Raw genomic sequence first — 19,940 nt, forward strand, 5'->3', positions numbered from 1 at the left:
TTTCTGAGTGAATAAAGAAACTACATCATCCTTTTTCATTACCAAATTCTATTCCATTTGTATATGTGTATATGTATGCTTGTGTGTGTATGTACAAGTGTGTGTGTGTGTGTGGTTGGCTAATTTAACTGATCTGCTAGTGATAGAGTTAGATTTCCTCCCACCAAAATTTCCTTGTGCATAATCACTTTTGCTGATACATTATACACATATATGTATACATGTATGTATGTAAGTATGTATGTAAGTATGCATGTTTGAAGGATGAATTCCTGGAAGTTAAAGTAGCTGGGTCAAAGGACATGCATTTAACTTTGACTCTGTTGTAAATGCCTTCTAAAGAATTGTGACCCTTCAGTTATCACCCATATGAAGACTTGCTGTAGCACAATATGACACACATGTGATATCTGGCTTGTTTTTCACAAATATGTTCATAACATTTTCCATAAACACCTTCTGAGTAACATTTATTGGTACTTAAAAAATTATTTGTCAAGCTTATGAAAAATCTAAACAGTATAGAACTATAAAGAGTAGCTGTCCCTCTCTCTTTCCTCATGCTGCTCGAGAGACTCGCTGTTAGTTTGGATATAGAGCATCTCCCCACACTCACGTGTTTGAATGAGTAGTTCCTGGCTGACAGCACTATTTGGGAAGCTGGAGAAGGTGGTTCTCCGGGAGGTGGAGCCTGAGGTTTAGAGCTCAACCCTACTTCCTGTCCTGTTTCTGGAGCCATGGCGATGCAAACACACAGCTTCCTGTTCTTGTAGCCACAACTGAGAACCGGTCCCATGATCACACCTTCCCTGCCAGGATGGAATGCATCCTCAGAGTACGAGTCTAAATAAACTCTCCTTCCCTTTGGTCTCTTCTTGTCAGGCATTTGATCACACCACCAAGGAAAGTCACAAATTCATTTTTGCAGGTAAATCCTTCATTTATTCCTCCAGCATGGTCTGTACCTTCCAACACTTCTCAACACAGGGACCCAAGTGTTCCCTCTCTCTACCTGGCTCAGCTACACTTTGTAGCACATTGTAGCCAGTGTGGGTCTACAGGTTCTCCTCCTCCTCCTCTTCCTCCTTCTCCTTCTACCTCTTCTTCTCCTTCTTTTTCTTCTCCTCCTCTTCTTCCTCCTCTTCCTTCTTTTTCTTCTTTGATACAGGGTCTACCTATATAGTTCTGGATGTCCTGAAACTCACTATGTAGATCAGGCTGGTCTAGAACCCAGAGATACATCTGTTTCTTTCTCCAAATGCTGGGATTAAAGGTTTATGCCACTATGCCTGGCTTACTTTACTTTCTAAAGACACACAGTAAGCTACTAGGTACAAGTATGTCTTTATTGATAACAATACTATTTACTCTCCAAATATTTTCTATTATCAGTCAAACTGTAATCTATCCTGTTTCTTTTAAGAGCTGAATTGCTAACCTATCATGCCAATGTTCCATAATATCTTCCATTAGCCTGTTTTGTTTGGCATTTAAACCACTCCCATTGGCTCTGGAAGATTCTGTCCTTCTTATTATTTCCATATTTGCAGAGCACTGACTACATGTTCTGGAGCCTGTCCACTGGGGTAGCGAAGGGAGCCCCTTCCTTCCAGTTATGGAGGCAAGCAAAAAGCTAATAGCATGTGAGGTGCATGTGTGCATGCGTGAGTGTGTGTGTGTGTGTGTGTGTGTGTGTGTGTGTGGCTGCAAAGAGAGGCACAGCATACAGGGATGCATGAATGGCAGGACACAACTGGGCAGGAAGGAGGTTGGTGATAGCCTGTGGCTCTTGTCTGGACATTCCTGTGTACTGACTGATGTACATTCTTATTTCCTTCCTTGGAATGACTTTCTGGGAATGGACATCACAGGAGGGGATTGGAAGGGTATGAACATTGTACGTTTTGTGTGTGTGTGTGTCTACTGCCAAAATATTTTCCAAAAGTGAAACAATGCACTATGCCCCACCCTACACGGCACAGCTTCATGAGCTGAGTCACCCCTGTCGTTGTGGGTGAAAGGCCCAGGCAGGAGGTGACAAACAGACTGTTTGAGGTTAGATAGAACAGAGGGGTGGGGGACCAGCTCATCCTCTCTTCTGCATCTCCGGATGCTCAGACCTGGAGCTTTTTGCTGTATTTGTTAGCTAACTCATCACAGGCTTCGGAGTTCTCTGCGTATCCTGGCATAGGCCATTAGCCATTTTCAGCATAAATAAGATCCTCTTCCATGACAGAGGACCTCACTGTGAGGAGCGGCGGTCTAGACCTTAGCAGAATGCTGAGGGGTGGAAGTTGTCCTAGCGTATGTAACAGGGCCTCGATCTGCCAGTTATTATGTGATTGTCTAGGGGACTTAATATTTTCCTCCATCATAGGAGTCAATGCCAAGAGCAAATTGTGAAACACTTGGTTTTTGGCTTCCGCCCTGTTCTGGGCTGTTCTGCTCCAGCACCTCCTCCTCATCCTGCCTGGGGCCTGGCAGCCTGCCTTCCTCTGGCAGTAGTGCCAGGAACATGCTACCAAGTTATGGAGGCATCCACGGGTTAAGATGGATACCTTACATTTCCCTAACCCCTTCCCAAAATGGAGATGGTAATTGTCTCTGTGACTTTCTGAAAAACCATACTCAAACTTAGTTTCTAGAAGAATGGTGGTAGCTGTAGCCATTGGAGGGCGCACCAAGTCTCAGGGGGCTGCCACCTGCCAGCTTGGCCCGAGAGCAGCTCTAAAGAAACTCCCGAGGCGGGTACGGGTGCGGGTGCGGGTGCGGGTGCAGGACTGCGGTTCCCCTTCCCTGCCGTTCCCAAGCCTTCTCTTATGCGTTGTCCGCAGGAGAGTCTCTTCCGCTGGCACTGGCTCTGTTTGCATTTGTTGGCTTCATGCTGATTCCCATGGCTGTGCTACTCTCTGTCTGGAAGATGGGCCAGCTGCTCCGGTATTCCTGCTGCCCCACCGTTGTCCTCCCAGACACCTTGGTAAGAACATTCTTGTACCTTTCAGTGTGATGCTGGCCTGGACACACTTTTCATGGTTTAGGAAGATATGCAGAGAGTGGACCAAATAGTAATGGGACTTCACTTGTCTTAGCCTGTGATGCTGTAATAAAATGCCACAGACTAGGTCATTTATAGAGAGTAGAAGTTCAGAGGCTTCTGGAGGCTGGGGATGGGGTGGTGGTGGAACACAGAAGGGTCTTATGGGTAAAGGTCTTCTTGCTCTTCCAACATGGCTAAATGTGATAGAACAAAATTTCAAACCGGCAGCCTTAGGGCAGGATAGCCTACATTTATAAAGTCAAGGCCTCATCACCCCCCACAGTTCCTACCTCAACCCTGTTTCACTGGGTTTTTGTTTCTAACACGTGGTTTTTGAGGATGCACTCAGATCACAATGACTCCTGATCAGAAGGTCTGGGTGAGTTCGCCCTTTCCTAGGGTCTAGTGAGCATCCCGAGGCTCAGGCAGGCCATTATGCTGTTCCCCCCCTCCCCACCCCCGACCCAGCAATACCAAGAGGGTGGCTGTGCTGTTCAGCCCATATAGCCCAGGGTGCCTACGGTTTCAGGAGTCATGCAATCTTAGTCTCTCAAGGTGCCTTCTGAGTGCTCTCTGTTTCCCCAGTTCTAACAGCAGCTATGACCAGTAACATGTTCTGACTCAAAATATTCAGTCTGGGGCCTCATGATTCTCAGGTTTGAAGATCACATGGTGTGGACTGTGCCTTTCCTTGGACAGGCATGGAGTAGGCAAGGGCAACAGTCTGGACCTTTCCAGTGACTGCTCCAAGAGCTGTTCTTCCAGTGATCCACAATCCCAGGATGCTTATTTTTCTCTTGAAAACATGAACCATGGCTCTGAGCCTCTGGGTAGGTGTAGGCAGGCCGTGTGTGCCTGCACCCTGGAGGGGTAAGAGTAAAGACAGGCCTCTACCAACATGTTCCATCTGTGGCTCTTCAGAGGCCTCCTAGATCTCAACCACACCAAGCAGCATAATCAAAGAAAGAAAGAATAAACAGGAAGCACGGCAACCCCTCCAACCCTGTCACCTTAAGGGTGTCACAGTTCTGTCTTGTGGGGAGTTAGTAGTCAGCTGCTCCTGTGCATCAGAACCAGCTCTGTGTGCAGTCAGCACACTGCTTAACAGACTGCAGTTTCTATGGAGCTGCTCTGGTAACGTCTGTGTGGTTTGCTTTCAGGTCTATAGAGGAGACCTAACAAGAGCAATAACTCTCCCTGTAATCCAGTCTTCGGGGTGCCCCACCATCCTTCTATCATAACACCAGCTCTCCTGTCTCTAATATTTCCAAGTAGTTGTAACAATGTTGGCTGACAGTAGCAGAACTGAGCACCAGGGCTGTTGTGAGGAGGCTCATAGATTGATCATATCACTGATAGATTGATCATATCACTGAGTTTGCCCCGACTTCTTTCTGCTACTTGATTGAGAGAAAGAACACTGTGAAGAATCTACGAATGTATCTACCTCTGTTTCTTCCTGTTGGTCAACTTTCCATGCATTTTTGTCTTCTCATTTTTTGAGACAGGGTCTCACTATATAGCTCTGGCTGTCCTGGTACTTACTCTGTAGACGAGGCTAGCCTGAGACTCATAGATCCACCTGCCTCTGCCTCCCACGTGCTGAGAACCCAGAAACTTTTCATGCATTTTGAGTGCACACACATTTATAATTGCTAGATCTTGTTAACTAAACTTTTCAGCATTATGATGGGTTTCTTTTTATCTTTGATAATATTCAATTCTTTTTGTTCATTGCTTATATGGCCTATCTTTTATAAAGCTCTGTGTTCATGTTTAAAGAGCTTTTTCTAGACAGTTGATTTGGCTTTCTGTTTTGACTTAGTTTGTGTTTGTGTAAGTCACTTCTGGTAAATCTCTGCCTTTTAAAAAAGTCCATTAACATATAATGATTGATACAGTTGTATATTGGTTATGATTTTATTTTTTGTTTCTCCCATCTGTTTTTGTTTTCTATGTTCTTTTTCTGCCTCTTTTAAGGTTTATTAAGTATAAATATATATACACATACACATACCACATTACAGTTTCTTTTCTTCTCTTTTCTTTTTATTGAGGCTGGCCTTGATCTTACTATATATTCAAGGATAACCTTGAACCTCCCACCTCTACCTCCCAAGTGTGTTTTATGTGACACTGAAGATTGAATCTAGGGCCATGGTATATGCTAGTCAAGCACTTTAGTAAGCCAGCCACAAGTATATTATAAAGTTTATAATTTTTTAATGATTTTTGTTATTCTTGACATTGTTTTTCAAGGTTGTTAAAGGAATTACTATATATATATATATATATATATATATATATATATATATATATATATATATATATCTCCTTTACATTTTTAAAAGCTTTATTTACTTTTCTTTCATGTGTATGGGTGTTTGTATATCTATCAGTGCACCATGTGTACGCAGTGTCCACAGAAGCCAGAAGGCATCAGGTTCCCTTATAACTTACTGTTGTAAGGATGCTCATATATTATTTTATTTTATGCTTTATGCTCTTATAAAAGAAAGTGTTTAACTGGGGGCTTGCTTACAGGTTTGGAGGGTCGGTCTATGATCAGGATGATGAGAAGCAGACAACAGGCGTGGTACTGGAGCAATAGCTTTACATTCTGATCTGCAGGAAGCAGGCAGAGGGGTGGGGGGTGGGGAGACATAGGTGCTGGGTCTGATGAGGGCTTCTGAATCCTCAAAGCTCACTCCTAGAAACACTCTTCCTCCAGCAAAAGCCACACCTCGCAATCCTTCCCAGGTAGTTTGTCAGCTGGGCACCAAGCAATCAGACATAGGAGCCTATGGGAGCCATTCTCATCCAACACCAGAGAGGGAGGGTCGGGGCTGGGTAGAGAACTAGGTAGATCTTTTCAGAGCTAATTCTTAGTAACCTATTCTCCTAATGAGGCCCTGCCTCTTACTTTTCATGGTCTCCAGCCACACCGTATTGTGCACACGCGGAGGGATTATTCCACTGACAGATCGGAGCCTTCCTGCGTTCCCCGCTTGCCCAAAGCCTGCCATTATCAAGGCCTTGTATAGGAGCCAACGGGAGATGTTTCTGGTTGCTTAGTAACGGACTCTCTGCAAAGTTGTTCTCCATGTGTTTAAAACCAGCTATGGTGATACACTAGAGACTCTGGGAGAAACTACTGGAGTGTGAAAGGGGGTAGGACAAAGCTTTCCCTCAGGGTGCTCTCGGGGACGGGCACTGGGCTAGGCAGTGTGTAAGGACTGCTCACCGAGCAGGTCCTTCTTCTTAGAGCTCTCTGGTGGCACAAGGATAGAGCCTCTCCCCCTGGAGGAATTATATCTGAGGTTTTGTGGGACTGGTTCTCAGAGAAAAGCACTGGACCAATAGGGCCCCGTGTGAATTGTTAGACAGAGGGTCAAGAAAGGATCTCAGCAGATTCTAGGAGCCACTGACCTAGGGGATTGGGTTGTCCTGGAGAGTTTTGCTTCTTTAAAGTTAACAAGGACTGGGAAGATGGCTCAGTGGTTAAAGTGCTTGCCCTCCACAGGCACCCAATGTGAGGATCAGAGTTCGGATCCCTAGAACCTATATAAATGCTGAATGAGGGATCAAGGAAAACGTATAGTGTCAACATAGGGCCTGAACATATGAGCACATGCACCTACCTACACATGTGAGAACATAGATACACACACACACACACACACACACACACATACACACGCGCACACACACATGCACTTACGCATGTGCACATTTGTGCTTGAGAAGGAAGTTAAACAGTTGGGATTTCTATAATATTCTTTGCTGCTACTACTGCTCAAGCAATGCCTAATGAATGGTTTTTATGAAAATGAATTTTTAGACAATAACCAGTTCATCCCAGAAGCTAATCACCTGCAGGAAGGAGGAGGTGGACGCCTGTGCTCTGGCCGTGCCGTCCTCGGAGCAGCTCTTTGGGGTCTGGATCTCACAGACTTGAGAAGGACCTGATGGATTAACAGCCTGGTCTGCAGGACTCAGAACCCTGGATGGGAAGGGTTGTGCTTCTGTGTTCCTCTGTGGACAAAAGACAAAGAGAAGAAGTAACAGGAGCCTGCTGTGTGCATGTCTGGCAGCAACTTCAGAGGCAAAGTGGCGTGACCAACAAGAGTGACAGAAATAGTCTGGAGAAGTGATTCCCAGACCTGTAGTTACCATGTGCTCACTGAATAACAGTGGAGAAAATGGCTTCACTGCTGTGGACCCCCGCTCTGTCACTTGTAGCAGGGATGAACAAGACTGTTTCAATGGTTTCTCCCCTCATCTCTGTATGTGTACAAACCAGCGCTTGCAACGTGGCAAGGAAACTGGTGGCACTGTGCACAACGGTGAGTTCAGATCTTGCGGAGTGTGGGGCATATGTGTGTACCAAGAGTGATAAGAGAACTCAGCTGGATGTATAATCTCAGTACTTAGGAGGAGCAGGAGAGAAAAATCACAGCCTGGACGACACGGCGAAACTCTGTCTGAAGTAAACAACCAAACAACCAAGAGTAACACACCTTTTATCAAACCAAACTTGGACCACTGTTGGTTTGGACTTCCCTCTTTACCAGAGGAAACCTGAGGAGGGAAGGAAGAATGGGAGGGCCATTTCACTTCAAGCCAAATCCTGGCTGAAGTGATAAGTCAGCACACTCTGCTGAGGGTGACATCGAGGGAGGCCATAGCCTGTCCATGATGGGACATGCGTGGATGTCACTGTGGGTTCATGAAATGTTATCGGATCCTAGGACCTTGTCCACAGTAAATCCCACGAGCTCTCTTCCTCAGGACAATTCACTCAGGGTTTCTCAACCCCTCCCAGATGCTCATCAGGAGCCCCTGACTAGTGGCATAGCCATTTCTTACTACCTCCAGGTAGGGAGGTAGGGGTGGGGAACAGGATCGGTCAGAGGAAGACAAAGGGAGGCAGCTTCATCTCTCTCTACAGAGTCAGGCTCACCACCACTTCCCAGTTCTGGAACTTGGAGCTGGTTTGCCTCTGCCCTAACTTCCTGGGCCTCTCCAGCCACACAAGGGTAGAGACAGTATAACGGCTTCAACCAGGTGCTTCCCCTCTGTCTTCAGTGCAGATGCCAACGGCCCTACCTTGGGGACTCCAGGAGAAAGGGCAGATATGCAGGGGTGTGAGCTGAGGCTCCCTGCCTTTGTTCTGTTCTGTATATTTCCATCTTGACTCTTTTGTGAAGCGTGTGATAAATTTTATATTTCAACTGGTCTGGAAACATGTGCTGTTTACAGAATTAAAAATTGCACACTAACATTGGCCGTCCTCTTTTCTCCCCTCTCTTCCCTGCTTCCTTACCCCAGGGACCTCATTCCTCTGCTACCAAAGCTCAGAATAAAGAAATAACCCAACCTTCCTCTGTTACAGTTTCTCATGGCATTCTAGCTGGTTTTGCTGGCCTCTGTAGCTACACAGAGACCTCTCTCAATTATTCTATTGTCTCTTTAGGTCCCCAACCTCAGAAACAAAGCTTGCTCCTGATGGGAGTGTAGCTACCTCCTCAAAGCTGGCTTACTCTCTCCTGGAATCCTCTTTCCTCCCTCTACCTGTGTAACAGTTTTAACTGTCAGTTTCATACTATCTAGAATCGAGTAGGAAGATTCTGAGTGAGGGACTGTCTAGATCAGAATGGCCTGTGCTCACATCTGTGGGGGATTGTCTTGGTTATGTTAATGAATGCTGCCTTTGATCACTCGGAGGCTTCCCACAGACCCAGGTTCCCTACTTGTGCCTCACAGAACACTTAGCACCATGCAAAAACAAAACCAGGCTTTATGGGGCTTAGGCTGCAATGAACAATGGGGAAATGATTAAGCAATAAGGTATTATTAGTAAGTGAATTATTAGTATACTGAGAGTTTATAGCGTTACAAAAAAGTGAAAAGGATAGAGCATAAAATAGGCCTGGAGCAGGTCACAGCCATCTCAAGATGAAAATGAACGAAAACACCGGAACCCACACTTCTGTCCCCATGTAGCCACATGGTGTGAGAGATTATGTGTGATTTGTGTCATAGTAACTTGGCAACAAATCCTCAGGGGGGTGTGCTGTCTAAAACAAAATTTATTCAGTGTTTGTACGGTTTCTATTGATAGTTCTTTTATAAGTTATTTTCCTAAGCTATCTGATAAAGCAAATGAATATTCTTTATTCTTAAAGAACCTGGCTTTTGGGATCAAAACTGTGGAGGGTCAATTGTGGACATCAAAATTTGCATAGGAACAGTGTGTTGTTAGAACCAAATCTTTGATGGCCAGAGTTAATGTCAACTTAGGACAAGCTAGAGTCATCTGAGACAGGGAACCTCAATTGAGAAAATACCTCCAGAAGACTGGGTTGTACGCAAGCCTGCAGGACATTTTCTTAATTAGTGATTGATGGGGAAGGGCCCGGTTCATTGTGGACAATGCAATCCCTGGGCTGGTCTTCCTGAGTTCTGTGAGAGAGCAAGGCCAATGGCCTCTGTGTCAGCAACTGTCGATGGGTTCCTGCCCTGCTTGAGTTCCTACTCTGACTTCCCTCTGCGATGGTTTAAAAGTGCAAGCAAAATAAACCCTTTCTTTCCCAAGTTACTTTTGGTCATGGTGTTTGTCTTTTTTAACAGTAATAGAAATCCTAAGACAAAATTAAACAAGGTAATATGGAGCCATGCTTGCATAAAATGCACAAGTCTTTTGTGCCACTTGAAATTGGAAGTCACACCTTTTGAAACTCATAGGTAGATAGTTTGGCGTTAAAAAAAAGTTCTTTTGCTTTTTCCTGCTGAAATGGCAGGGTAGAACTGACCCCCTCTGCAGTGGACACCGATGACGACATTTTGGTTCCCAACATTGTTTATCTTCCAAGAAGTTAAGGTTTCATAGAACAATAGCTAATTTCATATCTGGTCTGGAACTGAAAGGCTCATGGGAATTCTAGAACATTTATGCCTTGCTCCATCAGAAAGCCAAGTTTTGAACAATTGGGTCAGTCGAAACGTTACATAACCAGTCTGAAAGGAGTCTCTACTGGCCACAGGTGGGACAGAGTTGAACACACCACAGAGAAAGGCTATCCATTGATAATCTACCTGAAATCACCAGCCCATAGGGATACCCAAGAAGACGGTCGGGCAAACTGATTAAGATGAGTTAAGTCCAGTAAGATAGCTCAGGTGGTAAACACGGAAGGCACTGGCAGAGCAGGCCTGGAGACCCGGGTTCAACCCACTCCTGGCAACCACAGAAAGGGGCAAGGAGGGAGCGGATGCCACAAAAGTAAAAATTTGAAAAAGAGCAGCAGTGTGTATTTCTGCTGCAAACTTGTTGGCTCTTGGAAAGTATCTATGAAAAAAAAAAAGACTTGGCTCAGCTCAAGGGAGAAGGATTACTGGTGGTTAGATAAAAGCTAGATAAAAGATAAAAGCTCCTCAGGAACCTGTGAAATGGGTCTCCCTCTGCCAAAAGGAGGCCTTTCCCTTGCCTCGGCAGAGGGGATATATGCCTCTCTGCATATCAAAGTCTATGCTGGCCTCCCGGTTTTCTCCAACCTGACTTACACCCCAAAGCCCAGGTTAGCGTCCTGGCCCTTCCCACTCCTCCCCCACTATGCTAACTCCCAGGCTGCCCCAGTTCACAGGCTTCCCTCCTCTCAGAAACAGGTCAGCTCTCCCTATAACGGCCAAGCCTTTCCTCCTTCCCCCACGCGCTACTCTATCCTGTTCTCCTTCCCGCTCTGGGTAGCCTCTATGCTGTGCTATGCCGCACACAGCCCCTTCTCTCTGCTCCCGATGGTCCCAGCCTCTGCTTCTTTCTCCGTCCGCTCTGGACTCTTCCCGGTGCCTCTGGATGTTTTCTCTCTCTCTTATTCACAATAAAAACCTCCCCCCTAATCGTTGGAGCAGCCATTTGGGCGGCTTCCTTAACTGTGTCCTCGCTTACAGTACTCATTTGTGTGTTGAGTTTATTGGCGCACTCGTTTTTATCATTGGAAAATGCCAGCAAATGCCAAGAAGTCAGTCACAGGCCGGTTTCTCCGCCTCCAGTCCCTGTCTCCAGACACCTCCTGCGTCCACCCGCAGGCTGGTAATTGCCTCTCTGGGCTCTCCATCGATTGTTTCCCACACTTGAATGTCCCCTGTCGCCTCAAGCGCCTGCTTCCCACACTTTACTGTCTAGTCAAGGTTTCTTGAGAAACTTTACGTTTTACTGAGGAGTTGCAATGCAGATGCTATCTCGCCTCTGGGAGACTCCTTCCCATCTCTAACACGGGTGTCTTGTTTTCCGTGGGCTTATTTCCTTCTTTGGCCAGTATGAGTTTTCTGGGAATGCAGACAGATCTCTCTCCTTTGAATCCAGCCTGACCCTATCCGGCCCAATTCCACCGCCCACCCGGAGGGAAGCAACTTCATCGTGTCTACAGGTGTCTGGTGCCACCTTGTGGTGAATTCTGAAAAAAATCCGTTTGTTCCCACTAGAGAGCAAGCTCCTGGGCTTCCTGATGAGAGAAAGGGGAAAAGCTCAGGCTAGTTTTCCCCGGAACCAAGGCTCAGCTGGAGAAAGTTCCCAGGCTTGGACTGGAACGCAGAGTTTCCATCGTCACTTGCTAGCTGCCACCGTGCCCTCGCTCTGCATCCCTGGCACCAGAGCATGCCCAGTGGTCCCTTTTCTCTGCCTGTTTTACTCTGCAAGTCACTCACCTGGATCCCAGTCCCCGAGTTCGAGATCAATCTCGGCTACATCGATTCCAAACATTCCTTTGTTTGTTTGTTTGGAAGGAAGGAGGGGGGAAGGAGGGAGGGAGGGAGGGAGGGAGGGAGGGAAGGAGGGAGACAACAACTACTATGTCAGAGTAGGCTGCCGCAAAAACCTAACCTAAATCAAGTTCTCCCTCTCCCATTTTGTTTTACCCTCCAGGTCTAGCTTTTCTTTGGACCAGACTGATTTTCTAGGATTCCTCCTCAGGCCACGGGTCAGTAGCAGTAGGAAACCTCACTGTGGCCTCCTCATTCATGCTAAAGCTTTGTGCACACTCAGTGAAGTGTTGACCTAAACTGCTAGGTTTGGTTTTGTTTTTCCAGTTCCTGGGACCCTGGCGTTTCCTTGCCCGAGTGGGAGGCTCACAAAGAAGACATAACTTTCCCTCCTTGCGTCCCTTAGCGAGCAGTTGGCAGCCCTGGGAAAGGCCGGAAACTCTCATTCCTGAACAGAATGAGAGCCTGAACAGACGCCCTCCAGGGACCCGAAGTAGCATGAGGTAGCTCTGACCTTTGCTCTGGTACCAGAACTGCTCACCTAGCACACACCCCGGGCTTCCGGATGGCCTAGGGACTGCCAACGAGTTTCACATATTTGCTTGTCAGAAGGAAGGTCTAGCCTGCAAAGCAAGCACAAGGCCCCTCCCCCGAGATCAAGTTGTCCAAAGTTCAAAGATACTTTTAAGTTTTCTTTGAAACTATAAATAAAGCTCCTAGAGAATGCTAAGTCAAGGCTTTGGGGCTTCATCATTGATTTCAGGGGACAATTTGGAATTCTCTAGGAACAGCGCCCAGCCAGAATTTCCATCCAATGATTACAAATACTGTCATCTCAGGCCAGGTGTGGTGGCCCACGTCTTTAATCCTAGTACTCTGGAGGTAGAGGCAGACAGATCTCTGTGAGTTCAAGACTAGCTATGAGTTCAGGACAGCCAGGGCTACACAGAGAAACCTTGTCTCAAAAACCAAACCAAAACAAAACAAAAAAAGAAATAACTGTCATCTCTCACAAGAACACACATGATTAGAAACTGTAGGGTTGTGAAGTTTTCACTTTTAACAGGCAGGTCTCCTCAACACACCATGACTCCCTCTTTTTTGTTCTCTTCTATTCATTCCTGTTTGGGAAAACAACAACAACAACAACCGCAACCACCAAACACTAAAAGCTCAAAGTGAATGTGTGCCCAAAACTGAACAAAAATGCCAGGGACTCATGGAGGTTCACAGGAAGGAGTCAGTGTCTCGGGGGTCCTGCAGTCAGTGTCGAGATGACATGTCAGTAAGTGCTTGGTACACTCGAAAGTCAGGAGTCTAAGATGGTACGCAAATAGACACCGTCTGTACTGAGCTGCCGAAGAGAAGGGGGAAAAGAGCTGGTGATCATGTTGGCGTCACGCGGCCATCAGCCTTCGACTCTGGACAGAACAGAAGAGGAAGCTTTGCCACTCCAGGAGAACACAAGTAGGCTGATTTTGCAACAGAACTATGTGGCCAGGCTGTAGTTCAGTGGTTGTGTGTGGGTGTACGTTAGGCTCTTAGTTTGATCCTTGGTACAGAGATAGCTTTGATCAGGGCTCTAAAACTGGTTAGTGGAACCTGAGTTTGATGGGCCCTTGGATGGGCCCTGGCTTCTGGCTCCTGGTTCCGGGCCTGGCTTCTTTATTTGTTTCTGCAGACAGCTCTGAAGTTCACAGCTAAGGGACTGTTGAAAAATAAAATTGCTTGGAATCTGTGTCTCATTTTCGCAACATTGAGTCAAAAGCAAGATGCTTTCTGAGAAACATCACAAATCTCATAATAAACCCAAAGGTGACAAACAGTGAGTGTCATCAGTTCCAAGAATATCTAAGTGTTCAGCTTTAGTCATGGTGTGTGCTTGTGTACACACACACACACACACACAGTGAAGTGCTCTGAAAACTTTCAAACTTGTTTTTTTTTTGCTGGGAGATGGCTTTCGGTGGGTGGAGCAGTTGCTACACAAGCATGTGGAGTGGACTTGGGATCTCCAGAACGCCTGTAAACGCGGAGGGATGGTGGGGACAAGCCTGCAGTTCCATCCCCAGAAGGCAGGGTCAGCTGGCCAAGCTGGGTGGCCAGCCTGACTAGCTGCACAGGTGAGCTTTGGGTTCGACTAAGATTCTTCCTCAGTAAATGAAGTGGGGAATGCAAGTGTTCTCAAAGGTTTTGAGCCCCCTTCTAGCCCACCAACCAAAGGCAGGGGAGAAGAGATGGGGTAAACAGGACAAGGGGGGTGTGGACCTGCTTAGAAACAGTTCTTGGGTTGATTCCATTCTCCCTTTGTCAGGATACTAGTTGTCCACTTCAGTAGTGTCAGGATACCAAGCAAGAGTCAACTGCAGTGACGTGATCCTACAGGGCCAGCCAGGCCTCCGCAGAATCACCGTGAGTCAGCAGGAGCTACTAGAACTAGCTGGGACGCCTGAAGCTCTTTGCCATGCCTCTCTCAATGAAGTCAAAGATCAGCAAAGACGCCCGACCAACAAATCTAGTTACGCAAGCATGCTGTCACTGCATTGAGTCCTATTTGTACTCTTTCCAAACATCACCTGTCCTCCCAAGGGTCTTACCTAGGCAAAACACCACGTGAGTCTGCAATCACATGACACATCCAGGAACTTCCATCTCAGGAGAGTGATAAAGGAAGACTTCACCCTTGTGACTCTTTAGGCATATGTCCACATACCCCTGCATGTGCACACGACCCACCTGCACACACACACACACACACACACACACACACACCTGAATCAATAAAATAACCAGACTTCTTTAAATGCAACAGCAATCCTAAAGTGCACAGGACATCGGTAACTATTTATGAAAATGGTGGAAAATCTTGTGAACTATCAGTCAGAAGGTGAACTTTGATGGCTTCTGCTAGAGGAGGACTCCCTGTCCTTCTGTGACCTCTTATGATAACGACAACAGAGCCAGCACCAAAAAGGCACTTGGAACAGTCAGGCCGCTGACATACACAGTTTGCCAAGGTGGTTAGGGTTTACTTTCCATTTTCAAACTAAATATTCACTTTTGGTCCCGATTTTGCAATCAAGAGTTTGTGGATTTTTTCCTAAGCCAGTACCCACTTGCTTAAGCGTCAGATCTGAGCAGGCCCTGGGTGGCCTTGCTGGCCTAGCACAGCACTGTTCCTCTCTCTGTCCGTGTGGCCTCTGCTTGCCTTGGCCCATTCCCTCACTGGGTGGATTGGTTCTTTCCTCTTCTCCACAGCTCCGGAGGCCCTCACTGACACAGCCTATCTCAGCTCCTGAGCTTTGTAGCCATCTTAGCTCTGGGAACCAACATCCAGATCTTGGGGCCCCGATTTAGATTCTGCTAGAAGAGAATTTGCTTGAGCCAGCACTTGAGTTGGGTGCTTATCCTGGGTTAGATAATTTGGCTCAGAAGACAGAGCCCAACCCTGCAACCAGTGCAGTGGGACCTGGTCCACGGGGTGAGCGGCATCACCAAGGTTCTGTTTTCAGGGAACACTTGAGATTCCTTTGGGTCCAGGAAAAAGCTGTTCTACACTCACCTCACTGCGAACCCTTGAGCGTGCTGTTGTTCTCTCCTGGGGCTTCCCTGAGGCAGGCAGGAGGCCGAGCAGAAGCCTGGGGATCCTCATCCCCCAACCGACCCAGCCTGGCCAGGTAAAGCCCCAGACTATATAGCAGCAGGGATTTCCCAGAATGCAGTTGGCAACAGAACAGAATAGAGGTGTGGCCTGAGGGCGTGAGAGAATCCTGGTGGCTTAACCATGCCAGTCAGAGGGCACATAGGAGGTGTGGGCAGAGCTGGTCAGGACCAGCTTCCAAGACATCTGGCCAGCGTAGCTGGATTCAGAGGCTTCTCCTAACTGGAGCTTGAAGCTTGTTCTGGGGTTACTATTCTTGTCACATGACTGAAGGAGAGATCCAACTCCCACAGCTTGTCTTTCGAACCTCTGTAAGTGTGTTGTGGCATGGACGCGCGCGCGCGCGCGCGCGCGCGCGCGCGCACACACACACACACACACACACACTCATATAATGTGGGTTATTTTGGTGATTTTGCATACCATCTAAATGCTTTAACACTTTCATGTAAAACAATGTTATACAATATCTTGATGAACAGTAGTATTTGTACTGATAATTTTCATTGGTTCTCTACCCCCCCCCCCCCCAATTTGGAACATCTTTACTTAAAGGTGAGAAGCCCAGAAAGAGGCCACAAAAGAAATGAAAGAGCTTGCCTATCTGCCTGTAGTGACATTTCTTCCCACTCTATCCTCAAAAAGCTCCGCATATTGTGTGTTTGATCCTGCCTGTGATTGAAATATTAGTCAATGAAGGAGATGGAGGCTGGGACCCTGGAGACAAGGATGATGAACTTGTTTGGGGCTGTATTGGTTTAGAGGTGCTGGGCTCACAAGATAGGAGGAGTAAAGATCCTGGTGTGGGGCGGGGCTGGTTGTCAGGGCCATGTCAGTGGTTGGGATAGTCTCACTGTCTCGAGCTTGGGAAGGCTGGAGTGGAGATGAGTGGGGGTTAGGGGGTGGCTTGCTCCTCCCAGAGTAGGTTCAGGAAGTAAAGGAACTGAGCAAGAAAGTTGAGGGTAGAGTAGCCAGTCACCTGGGGAAGCACCAAAGTGGGCAGTCTCCAGTCTCATACAGAGCGCTTGAATATGGTGAGTGTGGTGGGGAAGAAAGGAAGGAAAATACCGTAAAATGAAAGAAAGAGGGGGTGGGGAAGACAAGGAAGGAAAAGAGGTAGGAAGAACAAAGCTCTGGGCTATGCAAACAAAAGGCTGTTCCTGTTTTGAGGCAGATGTTGAGCACCTGGCTGGCTGGTCCCTTGCTCTGTGACTGTGGACACATCCCTGCCCCCTTCCTTGTGCTCAGCTCCTGCCCTAGAGGACAGAGGAGACGGGACAAGTTGCCCTGAAGGGTCCTCCTGCTCTGACTGCAGATGGGGATCTCCTTTTCCTCCCGTGCTGTAGGCAGGCCTTGCTCCATCCCCTACTGTCCCAGGCTGACCATCTGGTCCGGGACAGCGTGTGCTTCACCTCTAGGGTGGAGCAGCTCAGCGCCCTGGAGAGTCATCACCACAGAGACGGTGGAGCAGAGGCAGTGAGATGTTCAATGTGGGCTTAGTCTGCCCGAGCCTGAGTTCTGGTTGAGCTATTCGAACATGTCATGGCCTTGGGAAAGTCACTTAACTCCCCCGACTTCAATTGTTCATCCGCAAAATGGAGCTAACAGCTTTTCCCACATCAGAAGGGTGGAGTAAATGAGGAAATGTGCGTGCGTGCGTGCGTGCGTGCGTGCGTGCATGCGTAGCGGCCTGAGGGCAGCCACTACTCAATGATCCCAGCTGGCTGAAGCTTTTGCAGATGGGCCAGCTGTTCCGATTTCAGTCGGGGTGGCATGTCGCCCTGGCAATCAACGAAGTTCCGGAGGTAGTGTCCAGGCCACCTTCTTGCTCCTATACTTTTTGGTTTCATTTTATTTTACGTCTTTGGGTGTTTTGCCTGCACATGTGTCTGTGTGCCACGCCTGTGCATGGTGCCTGAGGAGTCCAGAAGAGAGCTCCAGATTCCCTGGAACTGTAGTTACAGATGCTCCTGAGTCACAGGACCCAGATTCACCACTCATTGGACCTTAGTCCCGTGGAGGAGCAACCAGGGTCCTAACCACTGAGCCACCCTCCCAGCTCCACTCCTTTCCTCTGGACTCATAGGCTTCAGGCTTGAGCTGATCGATTAAGCAGGCTGGACTGACAATGTGCTCACAGGAGAGGGAGCTTGTCAGTTGTCCCTTCCGCACAGGGGCTTCTGAGCCTGTTGGAGGACAGACGGGCCAGCATGACCTCAGTACTCACACCTTGATGTGTATCTAGTCTCTCATGCACGAGGCCCAGAGCACTGACGCTTTTCAGGCTATTGAGCGACTCTTCCCTGCAGCAACTGTCTGGAAAGAGGCAGCCGGGACAGGAAGGAATGAACTTCTGCTAAAGTCACACAAACATAAAGTCTTCCCATTGCCCAGAGAAAATCATGCCATTCCAAAATGGGCTTGTCTAGTCTGCCTGAGAAATGACTGCAGTCCTCCTATTGTGACTGAGATGTGAGCACACAGTAAGTCTTCTCTGCAGCGGTCTCCAAACTGAGAGGAACGATGGTCTTGTCTTGCTTCTTCTCTTTTTCCTCCCCTCCCCACCTCTTCCCTCTTCTCACCGATAACCACATCCGTGTACTAAGAATGAAGAAAAAAGAGCCGGGGAAAGACCGGGGAAACAGCTCTATCAGCACACAGGAGGGTGCGCGTTTGATCCCTACAACCCATGTGCACATGTGTAGTCCCAAAGTTGGGGAGGTAGAAGAGCCCTGGGCAGGGTGTGTGTGTGTGTGTCTCCATGGCCAGACAGCCTAACCTACCTGGTGAATACATGCCAGGAAGGGACTCTGTCTCAATAAAAAGGAGGATAGCTCCTGAGGAATGACACAAAAATGCATGTACTCAAACACACACACACACACACACACACAAACACACACACAAATGAAAAGCAAACTCACCAGGTAAGCTGATGGAGAACTGAGGCATGAACTAGCAAAAGCTCTATTTTGTGGACTTGAATCTCTTTGGGTGGAATACATATTTTAGGTATTTTAGGTATGTATTTTAGGCATATATACATTTATACAGCGTGCTAGGATTGGCTATCCCAAATACTGCAATACTGACAGTCGCTGTCTCTGGTTTCTTCCCTCTTTCCTCTCCTCCTCCCCTCCTCTCCCCTCCCCTCCCGTGCTCCCTCTCCTCTCCTTTCCCTCCTCCCTCTTCTCTTGCACCATCTTTCTTTGTTTCTGTCTCTTCCTCCTTCTTCTGTAGCCCAGGCTGGCTTTGAAATGGCGCTCCTGCTACCTCGGTTTCTCCAAGTGCTGGCATTACAGGTGTGTGCTACCATGTCTGACCTGCACTGACTATCTCTTTTTTAATTTGAGATGGGATCTTTCTTCATAGTCCAGGCTTGCCTGGTACTCATGGGAGTTCTCCTGCCTCAGCCTTCCAAGTGCTGGGACTACAGATGCATGTCACTATGCTTGGCTTGCAAAGACCTTTAGACACTCATGTATGTGTGGGATGGGAACACATGTGTTGTAAAATCGGGTCTCATTTGCCTCTTGATTCTGTCCCTCTGTTCCCTTTTCTTTGTGACCCAATTTTTTCCTGAAAATGGATGGTTAGGACTTCAATTCTCCTTCGATTTCTCTTTCCCTTTGCCAAGTTAAAATATTTAATCACGATGTTCTTTCTCATTAATCCTCAAAGAAATAGTGAAAATAAACATTTCTTTTTCCCTCTGTCCTCTTTTTGAATATTTGTAAGTTACTTGGATTAGTAATATTTGGCTTTTTCCAGAGTGGCTTTGGAGGGTGCTCCAGAGCCAACTGTCATTCCAGGAACCGCCACTAGGTGTCAATAGAGGCTTTGGTTCAGGGCCATTGGTTGATTTGGTTGGGTCTCTGCGGATCCTCTGCGTCCTCTCCCGAAAAATAACAAATGTCCGTGGTGTGGTGCAGAGCACTTTCCTCAGGAAGTACTCCAGGGAGCCCAGGAGTTTGCATACGAAGGCGAGGAGCGCGAGGCCCCTGCTAATGATATTCCATGCCAACCGCAGTCGCTCCTAGGCAGACCCAGACTCTCCTAGCTTTGATGTATGAGATTATTACTGAGAGGTCTGGTGGCCAAGCGATGCTCGGTGGGCTGAGGACGCGAGTCCTGCGTGGACTGCAGAAATGTTGCTGCAGAGCACGGACCCGGTGGAGGAACCGAGTGTACAGCCCGGACCCAGGCAGGACTGAAGGGCGGACGCTCTCAGTGTGAGCTCAGTGCCACCTTCGCGATCACCAACGCCAACGCGAGTGAGCAAGGCGGCGCCCTCCAGGGGTTGCAATGGGGGTTGTCACCGCAACTTACAAACTCCAAGCATCTTTCATCTCCTTAAAAAAGTTCTGCCTAAATTACTCCACTCTCCTGTGTTTAGGCTTTTAAAATTTCCTGTTACATTAAGATGACACCATCAGCCTGGGTCTGTCAGCAACTCGTTTCTCTTAACTAAAACATTCCCTC

General features: G+C 47.5%; 2 protein-coding genes across 2 annotated transcripts in view; one reads left to right on the top strand and one right to left on the bottom strand.

Moving 5' to 3' along the window:
- Nucleotides 1–9,625, top strand: part of Il20rb (interleukin 20 receptor subunit beta) — a 34,481-nt gene extending 24,856 nt beyond the window's left edge. Inside the window, exons 6-7 of the mRNA XM_052187547.1 lie at nucleotides 2,835–2,977; nucleotides 6,879–9,625. Coding sequence (XP_052043507.1) covers nucleotides 2,835–2,977; nucleotides 6,879–6,995 — 260 coding nt within the window. The 3' untranslated portion in view covers nucleotides 6,996–9,625. The remainder of the gene's footprint in view (nucleotides 1–2,834; nucleotides 2,978–6,878) is intronic.
- Nucleotides 1–19,940, bottom strand: part of Stag1 (stromal antigen 1) — a 757,688-nt gene that overhangs the window by 530,140 nt on the left and 207,608 nt on the right. The window lies entirely within an intron of this gene.

The sequence above is a fragment of the Apodemus sylvaticus genome, chromosome 7 (genome assembly GCF_947179515.1).
Source record: "Apodemus sylvaticus chromosome 7, mApoSyl1.1, whole genome shotgun sequence".
NCBI classification, from domain to species: domain Eukaryota; kingdom Metazoa; phylum Chordata; class Mammalia; order Rodentia; family Muridae; genus Apodemus; species Apodemus sylvaticus.